Below are 27,753 nucleotides of genomic sequence, written 5' to 3' on the forward strand. Positions count from 1 at the left end.
AACATAGGGGAAAAAAAGTAAATTGAAAAAAAGAAAAAAATTGACTGACCCATCTTTCTTTTCACTCAAAGACTGTCTATATATAAAATGAGAGCCTACCCTTGTCACTCCCCCAAGGGAAACACACTGCCTTTCAGCACTTCTTTCTCTGAGCCTTCCTCCTATCCTTTGTATTGTTATTTGTGCTCAGCTGGTCTGACTGTGCATCTCTCCCTCCCTCCCTCTCTCTCCCTCCCTCTCTCTCTCTCTCCCTGCTGTTGCTGAACAGCAGCTCCCACTGGAATTTGCACAATCAAAACCTGCTCTCATCTCAAACAGCAGTGAATCACATCACCTGGAGAAAAGGAATAGCAAATCGAGCCCAGTAGCCTTGCTGCTTATGGAGCATGTGATACCAATAGCACACGCCGGATGGAAAGACCCAGGTTTGTGTGAGTCTCACTCAGCCTCAGACCTGCTGCTCGTGATGTGAAAGCTGTCACAGGCTTTTATAGGAGTGTGTGTATTTAGAGGACGTTTCTACAAAGCGAATAGCCTGCTGCAACTGAAGGCTGGGAAAGGCTGGTGCTCACTGCTGCTGCTGCAGTAGCTGGTGCAGCAGTATGAATGTGTAAAGGGCAGCTGCCCTAGCCGTGCCGGTGAGGCTCCCATCCTGCTCTGTCTTAATTAATGAAGGGCTACAGAGGAAAGCAGACGCACTAAGCGAGTGCCACCCTGGATCTATCACTGTGCACCCTTCATTGTGGAAAATGGTCAACAAAGACATGAATGGATTTCCAGTCAAGAAGTGCTCAGCCTTTCAGTTCTTTAAAAAGAGGGTAAGATTTTCCTTTTATTGTTTCTTTCTTTTCACTTTCTTTTTTTTGTTGCAGTTATTTTGGTTTGTGTGAAAGTCAATGAGGAGGGAATGTATTTTTACGCCAGTCTTGTATGCATGGAGCTCGTTGCATGGGCAGTTCAATGAAACACCAAGGGCAATAATGCTGTGGGGTGAAGGGGAGTTAGAGATGAAGACAGGGTCCAAAAGGCATTACGTAAGCACTCTGTGCTGAGGAATGTATTTCTCAATCAGGGCTGACCACAACAGGGCTTGACGCAATACAAGCAGCTATTCAGAGTGGGATAATACAATACAAATCAGAGTGCAGGTTTGTTGCAGCTTGTCTTGCACTCTGCCTCCTCCACATGCACCTAGGGGTACGACTCCCTCCACACCTTTCATTCACTTTCCTAAAGTGCAGCATTACCCACCTCCATTCATCATCTCACAGAGAGGGAAAAAAAAAAGAGAGAACAAAGAGGTGTTTGTGAGCTCAGCGAAATATTCCACAGCCTGTAATTTGCCTGCAATTGCAATTAACACATGAAAAAAGGTTGAGGGAGGTACACCTGGATTTTGTTTTCTATTACATTTTTTAGCTTAGACAAATATGTCAGGTTTTAGAGAAGTCTACTGTGCATTCTGTTTGACTGCTAGTTCTCTTAAAGTAATGTGCATGCATTGCTCTTCCTTATTACTTTAGCTAAATCATTTCTGTTTTCTCAACTCTTTTAGAGTCACACACACTCTCCATTTAACTTGAGCAACAAAGTTATTTCCATATGGCAGCAGGACAGGTATTCAGAATATGCCTGTGTAGACACAGACAGAAGCAAAGTATCAGAAAGAGATTGATAGCAAAGACTTCTCTATGGAAAGGATTTCCTGAATGATTAAAACGAGAACCCTGTATTTAAATAGACTAGAGTAAAAGCAGATAAGCTGCTCCATTCACTCATTCATTCATTCATTCATTCATTCTCATTCATTCTCTCTCTTCGTTATTTCGAGAATACAGTCAGTCCATTTAACCCTTCAGGCAAAGAGAGTGAAGCCCATAGCAGCTACTATCTAAAAGCCAGAGTCAGCCCTTTCTGGGCACTGAGATGCCATATTTAAGGGCTGACATGCAAAATGCTAGCAGGGTCACTCGGGGGAAAAAAGTGCAGTCTTTGATGATTTTTTTTTGTAGTTTCCAAAGTGGTTTCTCTAAGACTCACAGAAACAATTCAGACACCACTCACAATCAGTCCATATTAATGGCTCTTGTCTCAGGTAGCTTCTCATTTAGGTACGTTACTTGTGGTACATGTATGTTCAATACTAAGCTCACCAAAAATTGTCCAAATGTTTAAAAAGAAATGTATCCTTAAAGAGGAAGCAAAATAGCTTGCAGTTCTTGTACCAGGCTAATTACTGTCAGTTGCCTTCTATCTCCGTTTAGAGCTAAGACAAGTTATCTCTGGAAGCCTCTGTATAGTTTTCATCTAGAATCAGGGAAGATAGTTAACTTTAGCTTTGATTAGTTTTGTTTTCAAAGCAGTACTAGTGTTGAGTGAATTTTTCATTGGAAAAATTGTTAGCTATAGTTGTATTTGAAGAAATAAGAAGACTGGAACAGTCCTGGACAGAGGATCAGAAGAAAATAGCCATTTTTCAACTCTGAATGTTCTTATTTTTATCAGATATTGACTTCTTGATGTTGTGACAAAGATGGATGAAATCAGTAAAACCAATTTACAGACACAACTGAAGGAAATTCTCTCTATATACATTTCTGTCAATAGATACATACATTCCCTGACATTTCTCTTACTCCCATTACATCCTCCTTATAACAAATCAAGCATTCAAGTATTAACCACATAGTTCTTATACCAGTGCTTGGAACATATACAAGCAAGAAGAGCTACATGTTCATAAAGGGTTACTGGTTTCCACTAACATATATATTGTTTGTTGGATGAGTTACATAGTAGTTTTAATTACTGGGAGATTGGGGCGAGGTCGTTTAAAGTTATCACAGAATCATAGAGTCATGGAATGGCCTGGGTTGAGAAGAGCCACAATGATCATCTAGTTTCAACCCCCTGCTATGTGCAGAGGTTGCCAACCACCAGACCAGGCTGCTCAGAGCCACATCCAGCCTGGCCTTGAATGCCTCCAGGGATGGGGTATCCACAACCTCCTTGGGCAACCTGTTCCAGTGCTTCACCACATTCTGTGAAAATCTTCCTCCCAGTATCTAACCTAAACCTCCCCTATCTCAGTTTAAAACCATTACCCCTTGTCCTATCACTATCCACCCTCATAAGCAGCCATTCCCCCTCCTGTTTATATGATTATATGATTTATATGATCCACTTGATTCAGTTCCTTACCAATGCTCTGGATATTCTGTCTGAAGAACCACCAGAGCCCTGTGCCTACAGAAGTACAGCTGCTAGGTTTCTTGATTTGAATCCAGAGTGTGAGGTTGTTAGTTGTTTGACCGTTGCATCACCAGAGCACCTGTGGGCCATAACTGACACCATCAACCTACTGGATACATCCTCTACTCACAGTGAGAGGCAGGTCTTGCCCTGGGCAGCTCAGCAGATCTGACTGCAGGGATGATGTATTGTTATTCCCGCTGTACTTGATAATGTCTGGAACCCAGAAGCAGATTTCTCATGTGGATGATTCTGTTGTGATAGGCTTCCCTCAGATCACCATCAGGATCTTTAATGAAACAAGAGATGAGATGCCAATAGCTCCAGTTTAAAGTTACAGTGTCTTTCTCTAGAAAAGTCCACATTTCTAGTCTAATTCAAAGAAGTCTGTTTCAATCTAGATTAAAACACCTTAAACTGTGGGAAATGTTGCTATTTTTTCAACTCAATTAGATTTTTTTTTTAATGAAGAAAGTGCAAAATGTACCTTCATTGTTTTCGTTTTCCATTTAGCCTAATGTTTATTGTTAAATTGCAATCCTTTTTGTTGCTCTGACCAAGAGTGCAGAAAGGACTGACAGAGCTCCATGGATTTAAGCTGGGCTGAAAGTGCATTCATATTGACTTGAATTTGAGGTTTAGGTTTTTTTTAAGCCTGGCATATTCTCTGATGACAAAGCACTGACCCTCTGGGACACTGCCTGCTGTGTCAGATGATTCAGGGTATGGGCTAATCACATCCGGAGGCTGGAGAACAGGAAGGAAAGGCTGAAATTAAAAGGCAGCTCACAGATGAAATAAAAAGAAAAGTAGAAACTACTAGTTTTTCCAAATGACTTGTAGCACTCACTGCTGGCAGAGCTGGAACAAGTAGGTATGGATCCCATTCACTTAAAGTCTATACTCTGTAAAAACAAATCAAGTGATCGACAATGCCTGTGGGTTTTTTTGCAAGAGGTATAATAATTCAGTGTGACTAAGATCAAGATGATACTTAATTAAATATTTTTTTAATTGATGATGACACAGAAATCTAAAAAAGAATGGGGGAAAAGAAGGAGGGACATTTGTAGGCATAAAGAGAGAATCCAAAATTTCCCCAGTTGTGGTGATTTCTGAAAAGCCAGTGTTCACATGATTTTGGGTCATGGCGTGTAAGTATCTCCATCTGATAAGACTGAAAGATTAAAACACATTATCATCTTATAGCAAATGATTACCTTCACTCTGAGGACTTTTCTCTGCTGCCATCCCTTGTGCTGTCCACTGATGTTGCATACTGAATTCCAGTATAAATCCCCCACTAACTTGCTTTAGTAACAAGTGGTTGGGGAGTCTCTTTTTCATATGCATTTGCATATGAAATAGATGCATTTTGACTTCCCCAAAGTTCAATTAAAAGGTTTTGTTAACTGGCAGAAGATATGTCTTTCTCGTATGAGGGGTCAGAGGTCTCACCCTCCAGAACTATGCAGGGTTACCAACAGCATTGCATTGATTTTGAGAATGGGGTAAGCTTGCAAATGCAGTATTGCTGGTCAGCCAACAGGATTATCCCAGAGCAGAGGGATCTTTCATTGGTACCTACTGCTGTCCCTGCCAAATGGTTTTGGGAAGCAGGGTTTTGTGGTATTTGCACTGCTTTCTTCTGTGGCATTTGCCTCCTTTATAAACCTTTCTGATAACATTTTGCAATATATGACTTCACTCATCTTGAAATAAATTAGCCTTTTATGTAACACAACAAAATGGTTAATCCAGGATGAATGATGAATAATGAACTGCCTGTGCCACTTAAACACTAGCTGATGATATGGTAACCTCAGTGAGCCTGGAAATTCATTGTCCTCTTATGTCTGGACCAAGAGCAAATACAAATTTATTCAGGATGGGAAGAAGATAAATGACTGATAAATGGAAAATGAAATTGCTGTCTTCCATAAAATGAAAAAAAAGAAGCAGATAAAAAATGACGGGGAATGTCTCAAAGAGGAAGTTTATTGCAAGATTAAGGATTTGTTTGTCTGAAACCCGATAAGGGAAAGAGTATCCGTAATCTCTTTTCACTGAGAAAATTTGCATTAATTAGCAATTTAGGTCAAGCTAAAGTGAGTTCACAAAAAAGGAAGAGAAAATCCCTATCTTGTTTCTATGCAGCTTTTCCAAATATGTAGTTTGGGGAAGCCATATTCTTCTTTCTTGGTGGATATTTTATGTCATTGCACACCGGGAACTTTCTCCATATACATGCTGAAGAGGCTAACTCATAAACATTATTGTGCATGAAGATGACAGCTCTGTCATCATTAAAGCTCAAGGCAAGGAGCTGCTGAGAGGTCTGTAGAATTACCTGAATACCATTTTTAGAATTACAGTAATTTACTGATAAAGATAACACCTGAAATCGGTATTTCCAACTGACCTCCTACAGATTATGTTCCTTCTGGTAGATTGTGCTGTAGGGGCTGCTGTCTGTTCTGACACTTTAATGGGTCTAGAAGTCCATTTCAGAACTGGAGTTAATTTTTTTTTAGAGTAATTGGGAGCTTACCTAGAAGAAAATAAATGAGATCTGAAGCTGACTGTACTGCAGGAAAATGCCAGGTTTATATGGGATGACTGCAGCTTTTCTTTGCTACTGCATCCAGTGTCATACAAGTATGCACATTTTTAAGTTGATTTCTAGACAGGAATCCTGGCTCAGTGAGACAGAGTTGTGCTGCAGTAGAGACTTCTTTCCCATCCCATTTCTTCTGCATGGAGGAGTGCTGAGCACCCATGGCTCTGCTTGGTATCAACCAAAGCTGTAGGGTCTCCCAAGTGCCATTTCCATAAATAAAAATGAATCAGAAAGAAAGAGAGAAAAAATGTAGGATGATGAAATTATGTTAGAGTATTCTCTTTCTTTCCCTTTCCTAGAATGTAGGACTAGAGGTCAACTTCTGACTATTTAAGTTTGGTCTCTTTTTCTCATTGCTAAAACATGTCTCATAATCCACATCACAAATTGATTGAGCTGCTGCTTGAAATTGCCCATATCTCTCTCACTTTTGGGAAAATGATCCCATCTGAAAAGCAAAAAATTCTCTCATTTTCAGTCTAAATTTACACATGTCCAACTTATTCCAGTCTTCTCTTGTCCCAGCAAAAAGTAACAATAAATTAAATAGCTCTTCTTCCTTCATATATGTGACCACAGGTGTGTTTCTAGAGTGCAGACATTTCTTCACTCAGTTGTATTTAGTTAGACTAAATAAGCCATCATCTTTTAGACTCTTAAGGTAAACCTCCCACTCCCTAGCCACTCTAATAGACAAAAGAAGCAGTCCTATTTCCTGGTCTGTATTTTTCTTTTGAGTTAGCAAACTATTCATATATTTATTTTTTACTGTCCTTTTCACACTTCTAACCTCCATCTCATTCATGTCCTCTCATCCTGGTCCTCTTCTGCTACGCATGTCTCCTGTGGGTCACTGGCAAATTTATAATCACAAGCCTATGTTTTGTGTCAAACCCAGCTCAGTACTACCCTTCCCATTTTCAATACACTTTCCTAATTCCTTTCTCAGTATTTTTTGTTGTAAAAGTTTTCTTGTTTTCCATTTTAAATAATTAATTCCCATGTGCTTTCACTATCTTCCTGAATTACTGAAGACTATGTGGGTTAGATTAGCCACATTTCCCTCTTCAAAGGAAGGCATCAGGCAAGTCTGGCATACCGACAAATGTATGTTGCATTTTATCACGTTTTCTATCAAACCCTTAGAGATTTGCTTTCTCTTCAGATGTGGTAAGTTTTGTGTCTGTACACATAGTCTCCTAAGGCTTTTTCTCCCATGCTGTATACCATAATCCTCCTGGAAAACACAAAGCAAAGAATTCATCTTGAGATTTACTTTTATCTCAGCTCAAGTCTTCAGAGAAACAGTCCTCTTTTTTCCTCTCTTTTTTAAATTTCAGGATCTTACTGGATTTTTCCAGATTCACTCACAGCTATTCTGCCATATTTAGTTTTGTTATCCACCATCATTAATGAAGTAGCAGTGGAGGGGAGATTTCTCTTAGAGTATACTCTGGAACATTCCTTACAAGATCAGATTAGATATTCTTGAACCTAATTTTGGTTTCTCTTCATTGCGTGCTTTCAGAGTACTTCATAGTCATGACTTCTGTTTGGGGAAGGACCAGCCATGAGATCTCTGACTCTTCTGCCAAGTTCATATTAGCACTGGTTTAAAGGCCGCACGTCTGGAGTTAAATTCTTAGAGTAATCTTACCCCAAACACAATGATGTCATTACTATCATAACTCAACACAGCAATCTCCGTATCATTTAACCTCAGTCTGAACATCCAAACTGTCTGAAAAACATTGTGACGCAAGAAATTGCCAGCAAGAATAGCAGTGCAAACGTTACTGAACACCCCTGGCTCTCTGGAAGGAGCTGATGCAAAGTGAGCTACTGAGAGAGCCAACAGCTATATCTTCTGAAAAATCAATGTCGTTCCTCTGCCAAATGGGCAGAGATATGCAGAGGCTGAGAAGCACTAAGAGTTCGGAGGAATACACAAAGTACTTTAAAGATGTGTTTAATGAAGGTTACGGGCTTGGGAGAGATCAAAGGTCACATCCGTGGAGAAAGGAATCAGAGAATTGGAAAGGGGAAAGCTTACATCCTTTTAACAATTTGGCTATGGTAGTGAAGGGTAAAATGGAAGGAGAGCAACAACCTCTGCATAAAAACATGTAAATGAACATGCTAATGCAACAGGAAAACATGCATGACCTAAATGCATGAAATAAGCTTGCAAAATCAAACTGATAACACAGGCGGCTTTTTTCTTAAATAAATGCACCAGGAAATAATTTCCAGTGGATGTTATTTACAACAATTTTTTTTCCAAAAAGATTACTAAATATTGATGGTTAAAAAAAAAAAAAAAAAAAAAAAAAGAAGGAATAGCTCTGAGATCAATTTTTTTTAATGTTTATTGAAGATACAGCATTGACAGCTTTCCAAATCAGCTTGCAGGCAATTAACCGAGTCTCAAAATATACTGATGAGGTAGAAAAATCACTCTCATTTCAAAAATAAGTGAATAAAGAGGAAATACGTAACACCATCAATTAGAAAAGCTATTATATAGGAAATAAATTACTGTTTTTTCCTTATCCTTACTCTAACTTTCCCTACTAGAAAAATGGAAGACATCTCCTTTTCTTGAAATGACAGCAGTGAAAGTCTGGTAGGGTAAACTTTGACTGGGAGATATTCAGGAGCTTTAAGCAGCTTAATGAGACAAGCACCAAAATAACATACTTTTTTTTCAAATGCTAAGAAATGCCTTCTTACTAGCTGACACAGTCTTGCTCACATGAGTATGGCAACAGAATATGGTAAAATACAGTGGTAAGTTTGAAAAGCTATTATTTCCAGTCCTGGAAATGAATGACAACATTCTTAATGAGCTGAATGATGAAGAAAAATGCATGACAAACATAGATTCTGCTATACAAAGTCAAGAGTGTCAAGAATCGTGTTTGTATTTTAAGTGTCTTTCAGCATGGCCAAAGCCTGTTCCCATACTGTGATGTATCAGGATAAGGTTGAAGAGGTGACAGCCTGAGACTGGAGCTTGCTGTTCTCTGTAACACATTGCTTATTTCAATCCTCTCATGTCTCCCAACAGGCAGCCCCCCAGCATGCAAACTTCTGTGTAGCATCAGAAGCACAGATGGTGAGCTGTGTACAGGGGCAGGGGCTGTTGTAGATATGGGTAGACGATTCTAAGATGCATACAATCACCAATGGAACCCAATTTTACTTCCCAACTAGAAGCAGTGCATGCTGTCCAAAATACAGTTAATTTGCCAGGGACCATTTGTTCAGATGCCCCAACATAATAGCACAACATAATTTCTTGTGCTTTTCTGGGCTCTATATATTTGAATATGTACAAAGCATGCAGTGGGGGTTCAGTCATTTTCTGAAATGTTCCTGAGTATTACACCTGTGAATGAAAGTGTCTGCCAACTAAGTATTGCACATCAGAACTTCCCTGGCAACATTCAAGAGCCCCTAAAAAGAAAACGGAGGGGGGTCTGCATCCACCATGCTGCTGCCAGCTGCCTAGAGATGTGACCTGGAGCTGGAAGATGCCCCAGGTTCCTTGTTACAGGAAGGTTCTGCTCTCACCCATTTACAACAGCATGATGGCAGCATCTCAGGGGGCTGGATCTTTCTCATATGGCCTTTTTAAGGAGCCACCTTGTACCAGTACTGGGTGCTAAAGAGATCAGACTCGAGAGAACAGGCTTCTCACTCTGACTGATCCATTTTTTGATGCTGGGAGGTCACTTCAGTTATCATAGTAGTCATCCTTTGGTCACGTGCTTAGATTGCAAGCTCTTTGAGGAAGAGAAAAAGAGACTGAGTTTCTACAAAGATTAAAGCTGTCAAATTCGAATCTTAGTAGAGACTTCATGAACACAGATAATACAGAGAAAATAACAGACTACTGTTGCTATAAAAATTATTTTTATATGGATGATCTGGAGAGTGTTATTTTTTGGCAGCGACGGATGGGAAAGATATATTACATTTTACTTTTTGGTCTGTTCATATTTGATATTTGCTAGTCTATCTTGTTTCTGTCAGTTCTTACAAAGTCTGCTTTTTTTTTTTTTTCTGGGGGGTTAAAGGTTCTCAGTAGCAGAAGTAAGTAAAACAGATTATCAATAAGAATGCTTGAACTGCAGGTCAGCAATACAACTTGTAGATGTATTGCAACAACTTTATCCAAAAATACATCTCAAAACTGGCTTGAAGTTCCGCTTCCTATTTAAAGTATCTTTTGTTCTACTTAAAGATTCCTGCATTTGTCTGATGAAAAACTGCTAAACTTTTACATGTTTAGTTACAAGTGGGCTGGAATTTGACTAATGATAATTATTTCTTGCTTCAAAAGAAATGACATTTTGAAAAATAGTGTCATCATCTGACATACTCTAATTTGTGCAAAACTTCAAATTCGTCATTCCTAAAAGATCAAATCAAAGGAGTTCTCCTTATCAGAACAGAGACTGTAATCTCATATTTTCTGGTTGTAGTGTTGGACAAAACCTGTGAACAAAATCACTGTGGGAATCCCATGTGTAAAGCCTTTCTGACTAACTGCTGGGCTGTGACACAAAGAAGAGCTATAAGACATCTTAAGAAAAGATAATGGAAAGTAATGTTGGAGGAGGACAGCCTGTGATATAAAAACCTATAATAAAGTTAACAGCTATGCTGCTGCTGAAGTTATGCATTTGGAAGAATGCCCAGTATTAGGAACCTTTAACTTGCAGCTAATGATTACAAACTCTGATTCATTTCTTGTTTGAACTCTTGTAAAATTGCCTTATATTGTTTATCTGTAAGAATACTTGAAATTAAATGTTACATAGATTATTATAATAATAAAAATAGTTACAGCAGTAGTCATACAGAGCACAGCACTCAAAACATCATTTTTGACCCTCAAATAAAGTGGTATCTCCATGTTCTACAAGAATATGTAGTCACACAAATGAGACCTGATCTCACATTGAGAAAGCTTCATGAAATCAACAAAAATGTATCTCATAATCATAGAATGACCATAGAATCATAGAATGGTCTAGGTTGAAAAGGACCTCAAAGATCATCTAGCTTCAACCCCCCTGCCGTGGGCAGTGTCTCCAACCACTAGACCAGGCTGCCCAAAGCCACATTCAGCCTGGCCTTGAATGCCTCCAGGGTCAGGGCATCCACAACCTCCTTGGTCAACCTGTTCTGGTGCTTCACCATCCTCTGAATGAAAACTTTCCTCTTAATATCTAACCTAAACCTCCCCATAAACAGTCGTTAATCTTTGTCTTTTGATCAGATGCTCAGGATTATTACCCACATACTACAATCAGGATGAAATGCTGAAATATTTATCAAACATCTATTTTTTTAAGTCACAGTCCTTCAGTCTTCATTATTTGATACAACAATCTTGCTGCCTGACAGTGTAACCAGGATCTCACCCTACTATATTGCACCTTGGAAAAGAACAAGATATATGCATTGATGTGCCTAAAATGCACACCTGCAATTATCTTAGTCTGAACTGACTTTGATGAGCAAATTCAACTGTGACACAGAAGTAACTATTCCAAAATACCAACTAGTCCAGAGCATGCATGGAGCAATGGAAGCAGTAATCTCTATGTGAGAAATACCTTCAGAGATGTGTTCAGTTATATCAGCTTGTGTTCAGCTCTAGTGCCCCAAACCAAAGCTATCTTTAGCTCAGTAGTATGACCTTTCCTTCTTAGGCCACAAAACTGTGGGTGTAATAAAAAGCACTGTACTTACATTGCACCTCCAAGATGTGTGTTCAGTTTGAATCATGGCTCCATACTATTATCTCTATTGCTTCATGGGCACACTACCCCTTTCTACAGTGTTATCACTGACTTCAACCTGGTGTCTAGTTTGTATAGGAAACTAGTAAGTGACAATGATTAATAAACAAGGAATTTTAAGACTACTGGTCAGGGTTATTTTTGACTTCTCAAAGAACTGATGAACCTAAATACATCTCAATGCTGTGGATTTGCATCTTAAAGATACAGCCTTCAGCCAGAGGTGTTCAGTGGTCATCAAGCTCACAAGATCTGTCATGGATTAAGTAGAATCCTTTACACACTGAGTACAGCACAGTGGACGTGTGGCAAGATCTTTGTCATTTGTACTGCTTTAAAGGTTTGGCAGTTTCATGGCATTTTCAGAAAATCAAACAACATCACTATTTCCATTGCCTACCTAATGACAGGGCTTTTGATCCATCCATAGATTAGATTTCCACAAATACTCCTCTGTCTTTATCCCAGGTTCTGGCTCTACTTCAAATGAAACAACCAGCTTACTCAAGCAAATGGATTTTACAGAATATATCTTTACCTGGTGGGGAAGAAAAGACCCTCCTGATGCCTTGGCATCAGTCTAGACCGATCATCACTGCAACCAAATTCTTGGCTGCACTGATATAGTTAGGCACAGCATCTCTGGGCATCACATCTCTAGGTATATATAGAGAACAAGGTATCTTCTCTTCCATCCAGTGACCTACAGATCATTCAAAGTATATGACAAACTGGGAACATGTCTGCTAATTTTGGTGTAGACTCACCTTTTGGGCCCCATTAAGGTGACTGAATAGCTTAGTGCTATTCTACTGAAGTTCCCCAGTTAGGCTTGCAGGAATTTTTCTGTACTTCCTTCACAAACTATTTCCAGACAAAAAAAAAAAAAAAAAAAGCAAACAAATAAAAAAACCCACAACCCTCACTGGATTTTACAAAGGGGTCCAAGATCTTGACCCTTGACCAGTGTCTGTATATGCAGGTTAACACATAGTATGCATAGATATGTATGTACATACATATATATATGCATATGCTGCTTTATTCTTACTTTCCTTCCTGCCCCATCAAATGGTGAATTTTGATGCCACACCATAGATGGTGCTGTATCTGAGCACATTGAAATGAATCACAATGGGATCCATACATTTTTCTTAAAATTTCTTTTTATTATGGTTATTTTAGGTGTAATATTTCATGCAGCATGTTAGGCACAATCATCTCCTAGCTCAAGGCTTCTGTCACTGCCAAGCCCCCCTGAGAGATGGAGAGCCAAGAAGAAATCCAGGCCTCAGGAGGGAACTTGGAGTCTCTGTTCATTACCTTGGCCCTGACACTTCTCTTTTACCTCCTGCATTTCAATCTGACAGTGTCTCTCTAGTGCATATCAGGAGTAACAATGCACTTGAAGGAGATGGAAGATCTATTATTTTGATAAGGAGACTGTGAGATTTGATTTATGTTGTCAGAAGATTCCATTAGTGCACTTTTCTTCTTGAGCCTACAGTTTCCCCATGTACACTCTGCACCCATCCTCTATGAAAGAACAAATCTCATTTCAGACTCAAAAGTTTATTTTTTACGGCTTTTCTTCTTTTATTCTGCACTTCTGAGTACAGTGATAAGGAAGCCATGGTGGCTGCTCTAGAACATCTTGCCCGGACTAAATTAATTCTTTCCTTCTGTATTTTAAATTAATTTTAAAATGCTAAAGTGAAAAAAAAGATCTGAGCTATGGAGAGATAGTTCATTCCATCCCCAGTTATTCAGTGTATGCAAACCTGAAAGAACTGTAATTAGATATGACAAAAGCCTTAAGAGGTTCTCTTTCTATTTAGTTCCAAGCACTCTGGCAGTCTTCCAGAAGTTAGGCACATAAATAAATCTTTTCCTTTTCACCAAATTTCTCCCACCTGGATCTTCCCAGTTTATTAGACTGTGAACTAATAGGCTCATACAGAGATGAAGGGAAAGACTGTTTCTCCTTCATTGCTGATGGAGAATCCAGCCTACAACTATGCTGTATGAAGTTCTTAGAAGAACTTATTTGAGCTTTAGAAAACCTCAGCAGCTTCAAGGCCCAAATGTCTTTGAGATCTGTGCATTAATGTGAGATACAGACATATGTGCTAGGTTTCTCTGTCACAGGTATGCCGGCTAGAAAGTAATCCACTGGCCCTACAAAGTTAGTTGAAGGCATATATGCCAGGCACCCAGGCTCCCCACATTTCCAGTGAGATATGAGAGTTGCAGGGGCTGGAAGGAGCCAAGTGCTACGTAGCTTGGTGCAATTACTACTTTAGAAAATGTTCTCTTTGGCAAAGGAGTCACTGGCCTGCTCCACAATGTTAGGCTGTGGTCTGAATTCCCTTATTTCATGGTCACATTACTAGAAAAACTATTCAGTCCATTTAAAAACCTGGCTAACATGTCTGTCTGAGGCACTTCCTCCTAATTCCCTCATTCAGTTTCTATTTGCTTTAAATGAAGGTATTTCTTTAAGCAAAATGGTACTTCTTTCACTATTCCACTTACTCCTTGACATAATAGTTTACACTGGCGACTAAGAGTCCTGAAAAATGATCTACAAAATGAACTGAAATCATATACATCCTCCTACCTGCAAAGTGTTTCCCCCAGTAGATACTTCTCCCTGATGTCAGTTTTTGTTTAACTGGATCAGCCTCAAACCCTGAAAAATTTGACTTCCTAAGAGGAAAAATGTGTTAGGTTCCAGTGGCATTTGCCTGAAATGACTTCACTTTTTTTTTTTTTTTAAAGAATTAGGCAAAAGAAAGCCCACATACAACCAAGCATGTGGAATGAGGCTCAAAACAAGCTGCTTCAGTCACAGGCTTCCCAAAACTAACCTTCGCATGTGGGAGACTCCAGCCCTCAAGCTGATGAGTCATTATTCGTGACTTACACTTCAGGTTGTGTTTCTAAAACAAAGATCTTTATGAAAATCATTTTCTCACGAGATGAAGACCACAAAGAATAAAAGTGCTGGGAAATACATTTCTTGTGCATGCAAGTGTGCCTGTGGAAAAACACTAAGTTAAGAAGGGGAAATAATGTAAACAGCAGTAAAAAAAGCTTCTCCTGTTTCCATACTTCTCAAATGTGTCTGGTTTACATCTGTTCCTACATTTTTCACTGAAGAACTTTCATTTCTTTAATACATGAATTCATTTCTTTAATGAATGACTGTTTATGACTGGTAGTTTGAGAATGTCTCTTTACCCAGACTAACTGTTTTTTGTCTGTACTTAGCCCATTTGAAAACCATATTTCTCAAGGTATGTTAAAATATGAGGAAAAACAACATGTGGAGCAATTTATTGAAATGCCAGGCAGGTTTGACAAGTGCAGGAGAAATTACTAGGTTTCACAAATTGAAACAGCTGTAGTTTTATAGGTAAAGAAAATTGCAATGAGATGAGGTTTCACATTTATTTGTTCTTGTATTTTTTGTTTCGTTTTTGAAGCAATGAGTCATTTCTCACTCTTCAAGAGAGTCTCTAAGACCCATTCATCAAGTGGATGGAGACAACCAGTCTCCAAAGAGAAAAAGGGAAACGTGGTAAAAATTCAAACAAATTTCAGAGAAGACTGAAAAGTAACTGAAAAATAATATATCCTAATGCGACTAAAAATTAATGTTACTTGCATCTTTGGGAGCAGAAAAAGCCATAAAACTCAGGTTCATCTTTCAGATGGACTGAGCTGACCTAGATTTCATTGCTTATCTTAAAAGAATATTGTGCCCACAAAGTTTTGAGCAGTTAACCAACATAAGAGTCTCTTGTATTTAGGAGTTTTACTTTCACTCCATGCAATTGTTAGAGGAATAAGCGTGCTTTCCTTCCAAACAATTCAGAACCATGTGTTTTCCTAAAGTGACACAGTGTGTATCAAATACTATTGCTTCCCATAAGCTCATTTTTATCATCTCAGCTGGGAAAAATTAAAAAGAAAAATCAATGAACAATCTTAAAAGAACTGATTACATTTGGCACTGGACATATTTGTCAAAACTCTCTCATTATAAAATCGTCTTTATCACAGGTTAGCCTAAATCCCCACTGAAGATAGTAGTCTAAGGTAGTTCTTGTGTATCTCAGAATAGAATGATATTTTAAAAGCTGATTTAAAGGAGCTGGTTCCTCACATGCTGCTGTGCAGGCATCTGTCAATGTCATTTTCAAATCTGATCGCTTAGGACTTTCTGTTTCTGCTCGAACACTATTCTCAGCAACTCAAAAGTGAGGGCAGCTTAACCACTAGAAAAAGCTTGGAGGAGAAATAGTGGGTGTTTTCCTGGCCTATATACCTGTGTGCAAACATGGCTTCTTTGACTCAGGAAAGGAAGAACAAAGTCTGTCTGTGTTACACACAGGTCTGCCAGGCGAAAAAGGCCACCCCAGAGCTTGCTGGTGGGGGTGAAGCCACCTGACTCCATGAGCATAGCACAAGAGAGCCTGCCCGGGTCCTGGTTGCCAAGTCTCAGCCCAGCTTCATCTGGCAAGGGAGTCAACCTGTGAAACACAGACATCTCCCACCTGCAGCCATCACAGACACACTGCAGCTTTCTGTGACACAGTTTTCCTTGCAGCTCTATGGATACTTTGAAATGTTTACCTTTCAGGACTGGGTCTAGGTATCTCAAAACAACTCATCTAATGATCCTGGTTGCCATTAAGATCTACAAAAAATTAGGATGCTATGAAATATAGCATAGCAAGTCATATCAATCAACTTCTGCCCAATCAAATATAAGTTAAGCGAAGTGAAGTATCAGATATATATTATGAATAAGAAAATTATTAAATTAAGGCCATAGAGAATATGCTTCACTACTCTGAAAAGCACGATACCCTTGACCAAATAGCTAAGGATGATTACTGAATGGGATTTGGTACTGCATCCAGTCATCTATTGTGCTCTGCCACTGCAGCCATTATTCTTATACTGCAGGTAAGTTTTACAGTGCTGTGTATTTCAGTCTAGACTACTGAAGGATGCAAAACAATTACTGTATGAGGAAACTGGAGGAATGTATTTAAAGGAGAAAAAACACAGTGAGATATTTTTGTTTTCCTCTGGCTTGTTTTCATGCTTTTACCTTTGCAGCCCTTCCTCTTCTGAACTTGCATCCCTTGGCCCCTATATATGACTTAGAAGATCACTGAAGCTTGCAAACTTCTTTGAGACTTTGATTGATAGACATGGAATGTGGTGTTTATCAGTGCAGGATTTAAAATAAACGTTGCCTAGGTTTACTGAAGTTAAAATAGAGAAGAGAAGGTACGAATAAGAAGCCTTGAGTGGTTTAAATAGAATTTGGGAGTGTATTGTTCATGTTGTTTTTATTTCATCTAGATGAAAAGCATTTTCAAACTTGGTAGCTTGGAATGATTAGATTTGTACATACACAATAAACCCCATTTTGTTTTGTTTTCCTCTTTGACATAATGTGCAGAGAGAGGGTGTTTATACATCAGTGTGGACAATGAATCTATTGTGTTATGTCCTGTAGAAACAAGTGCCATCAGTGCTTACAACTGATCCAAGAACTCTTACCTGATTCCAACACATCAGTTGTTTATTTATTCACAAAGAAAATAATCCCATGAGGCTAACGATTGTTATCAAGGACAGCAGAGGAGGAAGGAAGAGCGGAAAATCCTAAGTGGTGCATGTTCAGTTGTTTAAATTTCTTTGTGCCACATTGCAAACAAATCAACCATTCAATAAGAGGACAGAGCAAAAGTCAATTTAGCAATCAGTGTGAAATGTGAGCATTACAGACTTTCTCCTGCACCATTTGAGCTGGCAAGAACTTTCCTATTGAGTGGAACAGGATAATCAGCCAAGCAGTTGTCTGTGTGCTTTTACTGTTTTTATCCTTGTTACTGATATTATTGGTGTACCAAAGCTTCCTGCTGCTCTTCATGCCTTGTCTTTCATGTATTCAACTTGTTCAGCAGGAACACTTAAACACATGCTTAGAAGAGCTCACATTTCTCAAGTCACATTGGTACTCAACATCTTTTGGGATTGGTGCCTGTCTGCAGTCACTTGCTGACGTAATTTTCTAAGAATCTCACCTTAGCTGACTTGAGACATGTTCACACCTAAGGTTGTAAAAATATGCCTTATTTACTTCAAGTGTTAACTCTGATGACAAAAAAATATAGAAGCATTTACTATGTTTCCTCTTAGATAAATTTGATTTCTGTCAGATACTGTTACAGCAAGTGAAATATTCTGCTGTGGAAAAGTGGGTGTGTGTGCAAATAGGAATGAAGTGCTGATTAAAAACCATGACAAAAGCCTGAGATGTTTACACAATGAACCTGAACAAAGATATGGCACAGGACAGGTCAAACCCTCAGCATGTACTAAAGGTGTATACTTGGATCTGGAGAACTAGCAAACACATTCCAGCCCTCACACCCAGGTATATACCCCAGTTCCTGTCATGCTGTGACAAATGTGTCATCCTCCCTGCATGCTGGCTTCCAAGGAAGGAAATATGCAGATATGAACTGAAGGGCACTGAGCTTTGTGGAACAATGGACACTTAGGATAAACTGGCTTGCCCAATGGTTACATGGCATAAATCCAGGTAGGCAGAGGCAGATGGAGACTTTACAAGATTGTTATACCTGACAGTTTAAAGAAAAGGAACTAAAACAGGTCAATCCTCTAATTCAGCCTTTATGGGCTGACTGGGATGCCAGGATGATCATGAAGGACATCCTCTCAAAACCATCACATATACAGTCATGTGCTCTTTTTTGTGATACTTACAGGAGTAATACCTACAGGCAACCACAAAGGTAGAGGCTTTCCACAATGAGATAATGAAGAATTTATGATAAAACAGCAAAGGAAGAAAAGGATGGAAGGAGAAAGCAAACCCCAGGGAAGTGGCACGGCTTTCCCGACGGCTCAGAGGAAACATGTGCCAACCAGAATTATACTGCCTTGTCCTGCTGGTGACTGAAGTGTACTGGCATCCATGTAAATATCATCATAATTCCCTGCATCTTGCTACCCTGAGCCGTGACTGTTCATCCTTCCCAGGATTTCCCTCACATGCAGGCAGCCTTTCTTCTGTCACATTTGGGTGGCTGAACTCTGTGAATCCAGGCCACGTTCATCTAGGCCAAAGTGGAAGCAATGCACTCTGTTATTTGGCGTCAGCCTGCTTTTAGCAAGCATATTTTTGGCTTGCAGAGAGTGGCAAATGATGACTAAGCAGAGAGTTGCCCTTCACTTTCCCTTATAAAATGAAATGTGATTATTAATCAACAAAGTGACATGTTTCAGGGCTCCAGAGGGAAGAAAATAGCTTGAGGTGATTTGACAAACTGATTCTTTTGCTGTGCTGCACTTCCTAGGGGACATGACAAATTAAATGTTGAAGCCAGCTAGAGAGTAGTGATATATCTCAGCCTGGGCATTAATCAGCCTGCCTCTCATTTACCACTTTCCATTTAAGTGGATGACTGCATGCAGTTTAAACAACGGAGCTTTTCATTCCATAATCTCCCTAATTGTAATTTAAATAGGTTTCCTGACGGTCGCCCCCAAGGCTGCTGGGAGATAGTTCCAAGAGCTCTGTGTCCACCTACAGTTTACATAATGGATGAAAATTCAAATCTTGGTTCAAGGTGCAATTAGATAATGCAAGAAGAGGAAAGAAGGGATCAGGTGAACTGCAATCAGAGAAGGAGAAAAGTGCATTTGATATCTCTTGGAGGCAAAACTAGAGCAAACACACGCACATGCACAGACATAGATCACAGCTAAAGAATTTGATACTGTCTGGTAGGGAATGGACACCCAGAGACTTTGCAGGGCAACGTGTAGACTAAATAGTAGCTGACTGAGAGCCATAAAAACTTATGAACTGATGCAATCAGGGACATTTATGAAAAATGAAAATGTAAATACAGAACAGTTCAAACACACACTGAGTGGTTTATTGCAGTCCTGCACAACAATGGGAAAAAAAGTCCATCCAAAATTTCAGATGAAGAAAATGCTGTCGTACGGAGCATCTGGTAGCACAGGCAGTCAGATAAAACATGATACTTGTTGTGTTGACAGGTGTGATGTTTCACTGAGAACTGGCTGATACTGGACCGCCAAGTGGATTTCAACAGTCTCTATCAACCCATTCCAGAATCGCTTACCCCCAGTATTTAGTAAATGTTTGAAATTTTACATTCTTCAATGGTCTATAAAATTTCTTGTCCGGAATATATTTATTCACATTCCTAAATCCTACTAAAATCAGAAGTCTGCAGCAGGCACTAGGATTTAGTGATCCTCACATTCACAAAGGGACTAATCTTGCAAGATGATAGGTCTCTGCACAAGGTGTCTTCTCCTTTCCAGAACCACTGAGACTCAAGCCTTCAGCTGGGAAGTCAGCAAGCCAGTCCAAAGTTATCTTGAGAATCAATGACCTTTCCAGAGCCCCCAGATCCAAGAAATGAGGATGCCCGAGGATTTCCACAGGTGCCACTGGCAGCTGCTTCACTCCAGCCAAAACCACATCTGCACCAGCAGCAGCCCCCAGAGAGCAGACTGGTGTTTCTTTTGTGGAAAATACTGCTCATTATTACAGTGATCAGGACTGGCTTATGAATACCTGATTAAAGTACAAATTGTGCTGAGTTGACTGATACCATTGACAATGGAGCCACGTGAAGTTAAAAGCTGTATCTGTTTGCTATTACGTAAGAGGAAAAGTCATGAGTGGAAAAAACTCCAGTTTTTCCAACTCAAGTTGGAACTTGGCAAATCTCATTTAATCACATCTGGCAATTTTCTAGTCTGAGCGATTATCACTGCTGGATATCGTGTTTTTAACAAGTAGTGCAAACAGAAACTAGAGCAAACAAGATTCAGGAAATAAAGAGCTTTTTTTTTCTTTTTAATACTTGTGCACTTTTCAGCGATATTACAGGCCACAGCTGGGAAAAGAGTTTTTAAGGTAACTCTCTTATTTATGACAAGAACAGTCATATTTCAATCTAGTTTAGGATTAGTGACAGATGAATACATCCCAGAAGAGCGTGCAACACTCTTTTGAACTCACTTCTCTTGAAAGAATAGGCAAAAATATCAATTTTGTTTATTGCAAGAAAAAGTAATACTGAACAGCTTTGACTGTCTGCAAAGGTTTTTCATGCTACCGGCAAAGGAGACTCAAAAACATCTGCACAGACCTAGGAAGCTGCACGTCAAAGGATTACTTTGGGAACAGTGAATCGCATAAACACAATTATAGCTTAACCAGAAGCTGCTGGGTGCTCTACTATAGGCATACAGTAGAAGTCATTTCTAGCGGATATGAGTTTTTGATGTAAAAAAGCAGTAACAAAGCTGCAGTCAAGAAGGAGCCCAAGAAAATGGGAGCACTTTTCTGTTCCACTCAGTTCTATTTTGATTATTTCAGCCAGCTGCTTATACCCTGTACTGGTGCATAACGTTGCCTGGAGGGTTTAAAGAGCCTTGCTTTTTAAATGAAAGTACAGAAATCTTCAGAAGCAGTTCAGAACAGAATTGCTTCCTGTAATTGGGAGCAGGCTCTAGTTTACTTACTGGTATATGGAAACCATGCTAAGAAAAAAAAAGAAAAAAAAAAAGCATTTAAATAGTCAAATACACCTGACATTACCATGAAGAATGATGCAACTAGCTCTGTGGCATCTGAGTGTTATACACTGTTCCAAATAACAAACTACTGCCCACTTCTTGCTAATCTTCCTGTCTTTGTCATTCAGGGAAGCAATTGTTAGAAATTTCTTCAAAAGCATGTTGGTTTTTTCTGTGCATGCCATTTAGTGTTGAAGGTTTCAAGTGGGAACTCAAAGGAAGCTTTGCACTTTGAAATCTTTGTTGACATTTAAGATAGCCCAAGTCAAATAGAGATCAATAGATCTAAGGCTCTTGTCTAGTGTAAATATAAATATTAAATATATAAAAATCTTTGAAGTCTATTAAGGTTAAAGCTAGGGAAAAACTTATAATGTAGACTTAAAATTGAATGACTAACATGTATGCATAACCTTTCAATAAACTTAACTGAGTCACTCTGAGAAGTAATGTATAATCTACAAACCTCAATAGAAACCTGAGACCTGCAGAGCTAAACTCAGGGAAGTTGTTTTTCTTCAGAAGTTTGCTTTTGGCCCGGCTAAATGGAGGTGCTGCCAATTTGTGCTTCCAATTTCAAGTCAACATTTTTGATGATTCTGGATGGTTATATGTGTCAAAGTCAGTGGTGAATCATATGGTTTTCCACTCTGAGTACTGGTAGCTATTATCATTCTCTTCCGTGCACGTTTGCATTGTCTGTGATATTTAAAAGCCAAAGAGTTTGTCTGCAGAGGGATGCTGAAGGACATTAGTCTGAATCAGCCGAAGATATGACATGAGAAAGGATTAGTAAAATGTTATTAAGGTCCTCATGGAGCTTTTAATTCTGAATCAGAACAGATATTTTAAGCTAGATAAATGAAGTAAATGGCTACATTAAGTCTGTGTTATGCTGGAGCAAACCATCTACACAATGCTTGGCTGTATAATTAACTAATTCATATTTAGGTCAACAAACATTAACATATCTGTGTAGACCAGGCCTAAACATAACAAGCACAAGTACTCAGCCAGCTCAGTCCCAGGCCTGCATCTCACCAGTGGGTGCAGAGCACAGGTTTGGGGCTTTGTTGAGTTTCATCAAATCAATGCACCACTACAGACTGAGTGAATGTGGCTGAAGGTTTGTGAGCAGTAACGTTGCCCAGTTCAACAGAAGAGAAATATAATTAAATCTCTTCTCTGCAGGTGCATTTGAACTTTGGAAGGACTAACCGCAGAAGTCATGAATTTGAAAACATAAAATCAAACATCATTCAGCCTAAGGAAACCTCAAGCCTCAACAATTTGTAGTAGAATTCCTACCTGGATTGATGCTATATGCAATCAAGCAGTCATGAATAAAATATTGGTCCATGTCCCTTAAATTTTGAGAAAAACTGAACTTGTACCCTGTACATCGTGGAAACACAGCCTCCTCTATACTCTTTGTCTTCTTTTACACATGCTTGTTGCCTCCACCTTAAATATATGACTTAAGATGCAGGATGTTGTGGAAGAAAGGCAGATCCAGGTCAGAAAACACTTAACATCACGGGGCGTAACTTTAAAAGGTCAAAATGAACACTTATTTACTCCTTTCAAAATTACATTCAATGCATTGAATGCTTTGTGTTATAAACCTACACTAACTACACTGGAAAATCAAACTTTTTTTTCTTTTTTAATCAGAAACATAATTATTCTTTTCAACATATCAAGTTCTGAAATTTGATCAAGACACACAGCCATGAATTTACTTGAGGAGAGTAATATATTTAATGATGTGCTTAACAACCATATATAAACAATTATGGTTGGCAAAATAAATGTGGTTAAAACCTGCAAGAGTCAAAAGATGGGTTTCAAAATGTGTTTATTTAAATGAAATCTGAAAAAAATAACTCCTACCCCCTGCAACTTCAACCCATCAACATGAAGCCAAAAAAATCTGGATAAGGAAAACAGTGAGCAAACAATCTAGTGCTGAGCACTATTATTTAATTTAGAAATTATGAAAGCAGAAGATTTCAATAGAACCCACAAACTGGTTTTAACATCCTGGAAAAATGATTCCACAAAACTTTAAGTATTTGGATTTAAATTCCACAAAATATGTTACCAAAGCATGACCTGCCATCCATTGCATTCAATAGCTGTGATGGGTGGATGGGGGTCTGAGGTTGTAGAGATGCTCCAGAGCACAGAATTTGGAGCTGATACAGTCCATACAAACATCAGCAGAAAAGGCAGATGGAGAATGCAGCGGGAAGTGGCACGTTTGCCCGCAGAAGGACATCTATTTGCTTGGTTTCCATAGAGAGTAAAGGAAAATGTTCCTAGCCTTGAGATTTCCGTCAGTCCAGCATAGCAGGGCAGCTGTGGGTATATCACTCACCGTGGAGTCACCAGAAGAAGGCTGGTTACATATGTTTCACTCTGTTTGTTTATCAGAAGTGATCATGGTAACCAGTTGCTGTGACAGAGACTTCCAGTGCTAATCAAACACTTGGCAATCATGACTAATGTAACGTGAAATGTTTATTTTCCTGATGTAAGGCATCCTCTAATGGCAAACGTCACCTCCTAATGAAGCATGAGGCCAACTGCTTTTCCTGGCTTTCCCTCAGTGGAAGCCATGAGAGCCCAGGGTGAGACAGAGCTACACTTCCCTGCTCCCATGCGCCGAGGTATCAAGCTGCAAAGCAAACAGGAGGCTGCTCTGACATGCAGTCCATGAGCATGTATCCTCATGTGCTCCCATTTCCCAAGTCCAAACGGCAGAGTAAATAGGAACAGAGATAAATGTGTATTTGTCAACTGTGCTTTGAACAGACTGAGTGTAAATGTAACAGAGAACATGTGGCTGTCTCTTTGCTTCCATCACACAAATGGACTTGAAAAAGCAGCTCAAGAGAGTCTCCGGCTTATCACTCAGAAAGCCCAGCATGTTCAACTTCCATGGCATAGAAGAGACAGTGGGAGAAGTGAAAGACAAGCAGACAACGTGCACAGGGCTTATGAGACACCCTGAGAACAGTCAGACCCACCTTATACAGTGCAAAACATGCCACATAGGGAGCAGTGGGGAAAGGGAAATGCAGGGGAATGCGGGGTCCAGTGTCAAACTCCAGAGTGAGTCAGAGGGAGATAATGACCTCAAATGTGGTGACAGCAGGCACAGAGAAGACCGAGACAGTACGTTAAGTCAGAGATGAACAAAAGATACTGCTGTTGAAAAGGGACTGCAGTAAACTTACGTGATTGCTGTTGCATACCTGCAAAAACTCACTGCCTTCTGTCAACAAGGAGAATTGAACAGTGTAGGCTGGGAGTACTCACTTTAGGTAGTTGTCTTCCTCTTCTCGATAGTGTCCCATATACTTTAATATGTTTATAAAGTCCAAAAAGGTGGTGCTGTAGATAAACTGCAGACAGACTTGCACCAGGCAGCAAGTAATCATAGAATAAAAGGTTCCTACGGTTTTCACAGACCAAAGTCTACGTAGTATCTGACCCCATCATGGTATCTGATTATTTTCTCAATTCTGTGCCTTTATCCAAATGAGAATCCCTGCTGCTCTATACTAGCTGCTGCCATAAAGCATGCAATAGGAATCTGTAATCTCTTTCTCTGTCAACAGGTACGGAGGTGGATTAAAAGCCCAATGGTCAGCGTGGAAAAGCACCCAAATGCTAGCCTCAAATACCCAGGGCCCACTGTGATGCACGTGCCACCAGGGGATGCAGAGCTGGAGGCTCCCCTGTGCCAGACCTGCCTGGGTGACCACTCCTTCTCCCGGGGTGTCTTGCCACAGGAGACTGAGTCCTGCTCCTGGGAGAGCCTGCCGAGCAGCAAGGTGAGCCAAGACTCCTTGTATGCATGTTTCTCACTAAGAGTGGGGCTGTGCAAGGCCAAAGAGCCATGATTTAGCCTCACAGTGTATGAACTGATTGGTAACCAGAGTAAGCAGCATTTCCTTCCTTTACACAAACTATGGAGAGGTGATGCTATCTCTCCAAGATAATCATAAGAAACAGAACCTGTTGTTTTGTACTTGGTAAAAGACCACATTTTTTACCCATTACTTCATAGAAATGCAGAATCATAGAATGTATTGGAAGGGACTTTAAAGACCATCTAGTTCTAATTCCCCCACCATAGGCAGGGTTGTCACCCACTAGATCTGTCTGCCCTGGGACTCATCCAACCTGGGCTTAAACACCCTCAGTGACATTTCCTCTTTAGAAATAATAACTTGGCTTAAGGAGTTTTCCTAAGAAGAGGTGAATGATGCAGTGCCTCTTTTCACTGGAAACGATCAAGGAGGGGCTTTACTGAGGCAGACCATGGACTTTTCATGCATCATCCAGCTCCACCTAAGCCCTGTTGAGAAAAGCCAAATGCAGGAAGTTGTGCTCAGAAACCATCCTCATCAGTGGACTTGTCTCTACTCAGAGAATGCACACAAAAAAACCAGAGTTGCATAAACATAAAAAAAGCAAGTAAGAGCCTTTCCAAGCACAAAGCAGAGCAAATGTGACAAGGGATTTATCAGACTGTGAGTGCAGATTTCGCAGCAGAAACATTTTTTTATATGTCTGCTGCATTTTAAATAGAAAAGTTCAAACAGTGAGTAAAAGAGTAAGTCCTGCGCACTCCAGAAACCCAGGAATAGCATGTGGGGGAAACATATGCACAAGCTGAGGAGTTAATTACTCCTCTATTTTACTTCATCAGTAGAAAATTAACTTTGTACAGGATGAAGTATTAAAAAATAAAACACCAAACAGAGGGGATTCTGCAAGCCTTTTGCCTTGCCAAAAATCACATGTATCGCTATACAAACCACACAGCCCCACAACTGATTTCCACTGGGTTGTGCATGCATATGGGATGGATTTGTCTATAGGCATTTTCCCTCAGTGCTCTCTTGGTCTCTTTTCTGCAGGCAGTGAAGAGTCTGCTTAGTCAGCAGTTGGAGTCTGCAGCAAAGGGATATTTTGCACGCTGCTTTAAAAATAACGTTGTCTGGCAAAAGACTCCTTGGCTAAAGCTACGCTGCATAAGGAGTCTTTTAAGTAAGTTACAGCACAGAGACTTTGATGAGATTAAATGTAAGGTCACTGCCTCTTTCTCTCCAGTAAACCATGCAGGAAGCTTTTAATAATAAAGACTGAAGGAGCTAGGGTCTGACCTTTTCCAGGTTTAAAAAGAATTGCTGGGTGAGTACCTGCTCAGGGGCTACAACTGCAAGAGCTGCATAAATGTGAGGTAACTACCTTCACTCTAAAACAAGGAACTTGTTTCTAGCAGAGGCAGTCCATATTTCAAAGAGAAGAGAAGGTTGTCTCTTAAACCAGCAGATAGTCTGAGCTATGCCAGTTGTCTCTGCTGGGTAATTCCCGTCTCTTTTTCCTCTTTATTCTTCCTTCTCTGTTTTTTCCAGTGCTCTCACCTGGTGATTACTGCTCCTTTGCTGTGCCCAGACACGTACAAGGGTCCTACTGACCCTCTCCTTTCATTCAAGGGCAAATTAATTCACAAAATAATCGGCTGTGAAATAATATTATTAAGGGCTTATTCATGGCAACAAACCTTCTCTGACACAACTCAGTAATTCTGATCAGTTTGAAAAAAGCCTTTTAAAAAACAACCTGATGAAGTCACATCACCCAAGGGAGCATGTGTCTGTATATCTAGTCTTAACTCCAACAAAAAACTAGGAGAAAAAGTCTTTATTGCTTTTTTGTGATGCTAATTTTGTAGTAGAGTCTTTAAAATTCACTTAACATAAATAAGATTATATTGAAAGAAAGTGTCTTGAGACTTTTTCTTATTATACTTTTCCATTTCTACCTCCCCAAGATTTTCTATTAGAGCATGTGTCAGTTGGAGTTTATAAATGAGTACTGACATAACCTCTTCAAAGTCCTCTCTATTATTTGTATGATCATGTATTATCTCTGCTTATCTGTTATCAGATACTTTTCAAATATTCCCAGAAAAAAAAAAAAAAGAAAAAAAAAAGGTGATTTTCACAAAACTTGCACAGGTGTATTATTGTAACTGCCTTGGATTAATTCTATGTAAAGTTTATATCTGCTCTATCAGCGCAACAGCTGAATCCCTGAGGCCTTGGATCACTGCCAGGGTAATGATTTACAATGGCTATCTCTCTCCTTGCATGTGTATCTACATACTTCAGATTGTGTAAATGCTACCAGCTTGATGAGAAGGGTAAATTTCCTTTCAAAATAAATTGCAGCGCAGTACGATTTGCAAATAATCTGGTTTTGAAAGAGCACGTTGGCACCTTTTAAACCTGCTTAACATTCTCTTACACTGGGAGAGGTGAGCATGGTGAAAATTGGATGTGGTTCAAATCTCTCAGGTGAAGGTTT

At 39.6% G+C, this 27,753-nt stretch overlaps 1 protein-coding gene across 1 annotated transcript in view; it reads left to right on the top strand.

The window, feature by feature from the left end:
• The first annotated feature begins 340 nt into the window (after positions 1-340).
• The window catches only part of LOC149919041 (uncharacterized), a 46,401-nt gene continuing 18,988 nt past the window's right edge, over positions 341-27,753 (top strand). Inside the window, exons 1-2 of the mRNA XM_090135761.1 lie at positions 341-818; positions 24,993-25,208. Coding sequence (XP_089991887.1) covers positions 750-818; positions 24,993-25,208 — 285 coding nt within the window. The 5' untranslated portion in view covers positions 341-749. The remainder of the gene's footprint in view (positions 819-24,992; positions 25,209-27,753) is intronic.

This window comes from Phasianus colchicus, chromosome 2, assembly GCF_987193195.1.
Source record: "Phasianus colchicus chromosome 2, bPhaCol1.hap1.1, whole genome shotgun sequence".
NCBI classification, from domain to species: domain Eukaryota; kingdom Metazoa; phylum Chordata; class Aves; order Galliformes; family Phasianidae; genus Phasianus; species Phasianus colchicus.